The 6518-nt window shown below is 50.1% G+C and overlaps 1 protein-coding gene across 1 annotated transcript in view; it reads right to left on the bottom strand.

The window, feature by feature from the left end:
* Nucleotides 1–6518, bottom strand: part of Slc6a13 (solute carrier family 6 member 13) — a 37666-nt gene that overhangs the window by 9693 nt on the left and 21455 nt on the right. Inside the window, exons 3-5 of the mRNA XM_021164036.2 lie at nt 3896–3980; nt 3068–3200; nt 1953–2087 (exon numbers count right to left, since the gene is read on the bottom strand). Of these exons, the coding sequence (XP_021019695.1) occupies nt 1953–2087; nt 3068–3200; nt 3896–3980 (353 nt within the window). The remainder of the gene's footprint in view (nt 1–1952; nt 2088–3067; nt 3201–3895; nt 3981–6518) is intronic.

Raw genomic sequence — 6518 nt, 5'->3', positions numbered from 1 at the left:
TGTGTGTAAATGACTTACACAAGGTGAACAGACCGGGACCTTGCCCTCCAGAGAGGTCAGAAATTTTGTGGGGGTTCCAGACCTGCTTCCAGTTGCAGATGTGAATGTAAACCGCCTGAAAGCCCAGGGGTAAGAGAACTTGCCTGGCTTGCATGATGCCCTGCGTCGTCATCTCCAAAACCACAAAATCTTAAGGATCTCTAGGCCTCAGTTTCTCTATCTATAAAATAGAAGTAGCTCATTAATATGCTGTGGGGATTAGCTAACATAAGACATGGAAACCTCTTAACAGTGCCAGGGATATACAGGTCATTGGCTATAAGTAGCTGATTAGGACCAAACCACACATCTTGGGCTCCTTTGGTGTTTCAGTTCATCTGGCCCTCTTGTTCTCAGCCCTACCTACAAATAAACGTGATATTTCCCCACACATTCATGGCTCTGTTGTTCTAGAGCCACAAGGGATCCCTTTAACAAGATGGATCCAAGTCTGACTTCCCCTAGCCTGCCTACACTGCTGCCCCAGAGAGGCCTGCTTACTGTCCACTGTCTGTCCCAACCGTTTGGTTCCAGGTAAAGACAAGGGGCTTCTGAATCATGGAACAGAAACATCGCTTAACTACCGTGTCCAGGCTGGGGCTCCAGCCTGCCTGTCTGCACAGCAGAGCAGCTTTACAGTCTGAGCTCTAGAATTCTGGAAACGTCAACAGAGCTCTGGTCCTATAGCTTGGCTCTGTAGCTAAACCAATTCCTAATGCCGTGTGCGGCAGTTTGATAGCAGCCTGCATCTCTGTGGCTTCTGAGGACCCGGACAGGAGGAGAAGGAAAGGTTCCTATCCCACAGGAAGACTCGAGGCTGCTGGAGTCTGTGAGGAGAGGCTGACCAGGGCTGGCCTGGCTGGCCTGGCTGGCCTGAGAAGATTTGCAATAACTTCAGGTGAGGTTAAAGACCTGGGAACTCTGGTCAACCCATATTGCACCTAAAGGAGAACTCTTGCCTCAAACAAGGGGACTCGGGAACCCTGGGCCACCCCTTGCTTGTCTTTCTTCCAGCAACTTCGCAGATAGGGCTTGTCCCTTGCTATTTTTAACCACTTGGAAGGCCATCCAACAGTCTTCTANGTATTGGGAGTCACTTGTCCTCAATTCCCTGGAAGGGNGGGTCCTTGCACTAATACAGAGAGTTCTCCCTCTCCCCCAAACCAAGAGGGGTACCACTGACTAATACACAGTCTCCCCTCTGAGCCAAGGAAGCGTGGGCAGTATGTCACAACAGTGAGCAGTCTCCTCCGTGCCAGGCCACTTGACNGTCCTTCAAGGCGGCTGCCAAGCAGACACTTGCCAGAAGCAAGAGCTTTACAATCGGTCTGCTCTGTGCTGCACTGGAAAGTCACACCACCCTCCAGCACCCCTCCCTGGACACACTGAAGCTGCAGTGTAGACCGAAAAGAGGGGGCCTGAAGGAAAAGAGACAACTGACAGGAAATTCTCGACACCAGCCCAACTGCTAGGGGAGGAGCAGGAAGCAGAGGCTNGAGGGTCAGGTCACTGGGCCAGAGAGGGGGCAGCACAGGGCAAATGGNGTGGCAGGCTGAGAGGGGGAGAAACAAGGGAGGAAGCTCAAAGGGAAGCATGGGATTTGAGAATGAGGAGAGGAGAGGGGTGCAGCTCCGTTAAGACGTAAAGAGTAAAGACGTTTAGCCCCGACAGGTTATTGCCAGGGTCCAGGGTCGCAAGTCTCTGGGTTCCCTGGGGCAGCGGTAGACCAAGAAAGAGCAGTGGCAGGCTCCCTATGACCACAAACAACTGCTGACCCATATCTGCAGAACAGAACACTTCCGCCCCCAACACACNGACCACTACCACCACAGATGCATTGGGGACCATCCAGGATCCAGGATACGCCATATAGCTCAAGCACCCCCAGAGCCCTACGTTGGGCAGCTTCTCACCTGGGGATCCCACAGACGTGTGATGTTGGGGTACAGGTAAAACTGAATTCCTTGGGCTGCTCCGGGCAGTGTCACTCCTCGAATCAACAGGACCACCAGCATGAGGTAAGGGAAAGTGGCTGTGAAGTAGACCACCTGGCCCCGGGCCCGGGAGAGACAAGGAGAGAGTGAGGGAGTAAGGTGCGCACTGAAATTCCCTAGCAGAGGAACGGGGGGGGGGGGGGGGTTGCTGACATGAGCCCTCATCCCACAGAAAAGGCCAAGGGAGTTCCCCGCCAGCTCCTCCCTCAGCCTCGCAGCTGTTCAGCTTCACGTCTCCAAGCCTCTGACCACAACTCACCTCTCCTTCCCTCCAGCCCCACCCTCCGCTCTGTTCAGTATTTGCTTGGTGGCCAGATAAATGAAAGCATTTGCCCACACAAATGCTTAGAGCTACTAACAATGGTGTCTGGTATTTAAATGTCTGTGCCAGGTGATCCTTCCTCCTCCATGGGCAGTCAGATTAGTAAACAAGACTTAGGAGAGGCCTCTAGGGCAGGAGGCCAGAAGAATTCAGGATGTGTGTGTGTGTGTGTGTGTGTGCACACAGATATGTATGTGTGCATACACATGCACATGCACTCGCATGTACACACACACACACACACACACGTGTACACACACGCGCGTGTACACACACGCACAAGCACACACACACACACACACACACGTGCATGCTCCACTTCAGACTCCCTAGGGTAAAGAGAGGCCAAAACTCCTAAGTTGGCTGAGAATCACTGTGAGGTGTGTGGTCTAACAGCATTCTCTATCCAACTGTTTTATCTATGAACTGTTTTATAAAATGGGGACCAATGGCTCTGTTGAATTTGCAAGATGTTCACGTGTACTGTGGATTGCAAACTCGAGTTCCTCTGGTGCTGCCCCTCCTCCCCCTCTCCATCCATTTATCCCCCAGGTGTACATGGATGGAGCCCCTGAGAGGCACAGCATTCAGGAAGGAAGCCACATGAACTCCGTGTCATTCCCTCCTGCCTGAACCAGCCTAAAGCAGGAGTGGCAGCCCTAGGAGAGGCAGGCTGTCATGGGAGGGGAGAGCAGAGCTTGCCAGCACAGACCTTGCCCGTGGACTTGACCCCCTTCCAGATGCAGAAGTAGCAGATGATCCAGGCGAGCAGGAGGCACAGGACCAGTTCCCAGCGCAGGGACCCCAGGTGCTGGATGCCATCCGAGAGCTTCAGGACTCGCCTCCTAAGAGAGCAGATAAGACCCTGACCTCTCTCCTGGGTTCCTGTCCTTCCTTTCTCTCCCTTGTTTCTGTGTTGTTGGATTTTATTTATTTTGTGGTTTTGCGTTTTGCTTCTTGTTTTTTTTTGTTGTTGTTGTTGTTGTTGTTGTTGTTGTTGTTTCTTCCTGGGTAAGGCTTAGAACCCAGGGCTATGAACGTTGCTAGGCAACTGCCCCAACTTTGAGGGTAGATGTGTGAACAGCAGAGCAAACCCTCCAGGCTCTTCACTAAGGTTTGTCATCTCCTGCACTGAGACCTGGGATGCTCTCCTTTGTAGCGATATGGAGGGAGACCTAAGGCATGGCTACCGTANACNGTGCCNGGTTCAGTTTGCCCAGAGTGTTCACTGAGCATGGGAGAGGGATGCAGACATAAACTTTCCCATCCATCTGAGGATGCTAGATGTCAGGGATCAAGCTTTGAGTGAACAACATTTGGGGATCGGGTCTAGATGGAATGTAACACTTTCAGCCACAGGGGAGGGTGGTCGGCGTATGGGTACACACTATGTATATGGACACTCTCTAATATAAGAATTACAAGGTTTATCTGAGGTACTATAGAGCTAAATCACATAGAGCTGCCCAGGGAAATCCCCTGCTCAGGCCCTTCTTTAGAATACACAGCCATAACCAAAAGGAAAAAGGGTCTCACTTACTCCCAGAACTCGATGACAGGGGAGGTGGCATTCTCGGAGGTCACATTCATAGAATCATTGGCCTTCTGGAACTCCACACAGTTTTCTATCCGCAAACCCCAGGGAAGGAAGAAAGGGAGAGTTCATCAGTCAACATCGTGCACGGCCAAAGAGAACAAGACCAAAATAAGGTGCCTGGAAGGCCCTGGGCTAGAATCCTGTGACCCACATATGGTCTCTCGAGCAGCAGCCCTCCACCAGCCCACCTCACCGCTCTCGCACTCCCACTGTCGATTTCCTATCCTTTGTTTACAGATTCTCAGGAAAGTGTGGTCCAACCGGACTCAAGAAGAGGCTCGTGTGCCAGGTGCTTCCAAATGTATGCTATCCCTGGGGAACTGTCCCAGGTGGAGCCCCAGCCTTGGGAGAATGGTATGAACGTCTTTTAGGAAAGTCATGATGCAGGAGTAAGGTCAGAGAGTGCTAGCTCGAACACTGGCTCCCCAGGGATTGGCTGTGTGGCCTTGGATGAGGAACAGTTTGACACTCCAAACATCCCTTCCCTGATCTCTAGAACATAGAACATATGTTCTCATAGAACATAGATGTTAGTGTGCAGGAATAATGCAACAGTAAATACAAATATAAATGAGAAGCAATAGAGGGTGGACCTGTTACCTGCACGCCACTTTGAAATTTTACAGAATGTTGACACTCCTTTTAATGTTTTATCGACAATAGAATATTCCTGAATATAAAGACAGATACTTTGGGGACCCGAAAGATAGCTCAGTGAGTTAAAGGCGTTCACCACCAAGCCTGACGAGGGATATTACCTCTTTCTCTACTCCTGTCTACATTGTTCACAGTGTGTGTGCTGCCTGGTTTTGTGTCAGTTTGACATCATCTAGAGTCATTAGAGAGGGGGGAAAGGACCTGAATTGAGAATATGCCTCCATAAGATTGGGTAGTAGGTTACCCCACAGAGCATTCTATTAATTAGTGTCTGATGGAGGAGGCCCCAGCCATCCCAGGCTATAACCCTCGCTCTGAGTTCTATANAAAGGTAAACAGAAAGTCATGAGGGGCAAGCCAGTAGGCGGCTCCCCTCTGTGGTTTCTGCATCAGCTCCTGCCTCCAGGTTCCCACACTATTTGAGTTCCTGTCCTGACTTCCTTCGGTGATAAACAGTGGTATGGAAGCTTAAGGCAGATAAGTCCTTCCTGACCCAAGATGCTTCTGGTCATGGTGTTCCATCACAGCAATAGCAAACCCAAGACAGTGTGTCCCTTGCTGCTCAGTGACAGCTCCCAGAGAGAAGGACTCTTTGCTTTCATGCAGTCTCAGACCTTAGGTTAGAGCTATGTTCCCAGGCCCTCGACATTTTCTTGAAATCTTATAAGGTAGGCTGCCAGCTCGTGCACCCTTTCCGCATCACTGCCTTTCCAGCTAATTAAAACAACCACACCAGTAAGCACCAAGAAGGAAAGTGCCCAGAAGGACCAAAGGTCAGTGCAAGGCCACCGGGACATTTGAGAGGAGCCTATTGCAATCCTGGGGAGCTGGGCAGCATGCCTTCAAGATTTAGCTTTTCATTTGACAAAGATGGNGGAATNGAGGTGGTAGCCTAGGATGGGCAGGGGCTTGCCCTAGAAGGAAGTGTGAAGTTTGTCACNGTGAGCTAGGAGGAACACGCAGACACCAGATCCAGAAGGTATAACCAGAGCCGATCTGAACCTGGCAAGTCAAAGATTCTAACTCCAGCCCAGAGNCAAGTGACTCCTCTGCCCGAGAACTCATTAATCCTTGCCACCGCTCCTTCATACGGTCTTGTGGACAAGCACTACAAGATACTTGGACAGTGATCATGGTGTGTAGCAATGAGAAGTGAGACAGAACAGCAGCCAGCTCGTTCTTCATCTGCAATACCCAGCAGGGGAGCCACAAGCCCATCCAGTGCTTAAAGGTAAGATTTCACAGTTCTGCTCCTCAGACACCTCAGACACGTGTCAGGGGCTCAGTAGCCATGGGTTGCACAGAGAACATGTCTATCCTCATAAGCTANGCTACCATGAAGTTCCACCCTGAACAGCTTTGCTGTTATAACAGTTCTCAGTATATCAGATTTGATGATTCTATTGTTCTGGGCTGTTCATATGGCTTTGTTAACACAGAAGTTAATTGCTATCATAAATTTCACTGATAATGGGCAAAACAGCTCATTGCCAAGTTGAACCCAGATAATTTACAAGTTTGAGAAACTTTACATCATATCAGATGTGAAAAAACAAATAAATAAGCTGACATATCAAACAGGCTGTGTTTCCGATAGAAATAAATAAGTGGCTGAACACAGAAGACAGTTCTATGTGCAAGGTACACAGATAGAGTATATCGGGGGTGGGGGGTTTAAGACCATGACATTTTGCTTGCAAGGCTGTGAAATCTCACATTTTGGGGAGTGCTGGATGAGGAATCCAGGGCCTTGCCTACACACCTATCATGTGTCCTATCACAGAACTCCATCCTAGCCCCTTCCTCCTTTTCATAATCTATTTAGGTGATTCTGAGTTTAAAATATGATGTAAAGCCGGGCGTGGTGGCGCACGCCTTTAATCCCAGCACTCGGGAGGCAGAGGCAGGC

Source organism: Mus caroli, chromosome 6, assembly GCF_900094665.2.
Source record: "Mus caroli chromosome 6, CAROLI_EIJ_v1.1, whole genome shotgun sequence".
NCBI lineage: Eukaryota > Metazoa > Chordata > Mammalia > Rodentia > Muridae > Mus > Mus caroli.
This window is presented reverse-complemented; position numbering and strand designations above follow the sequence as displayed.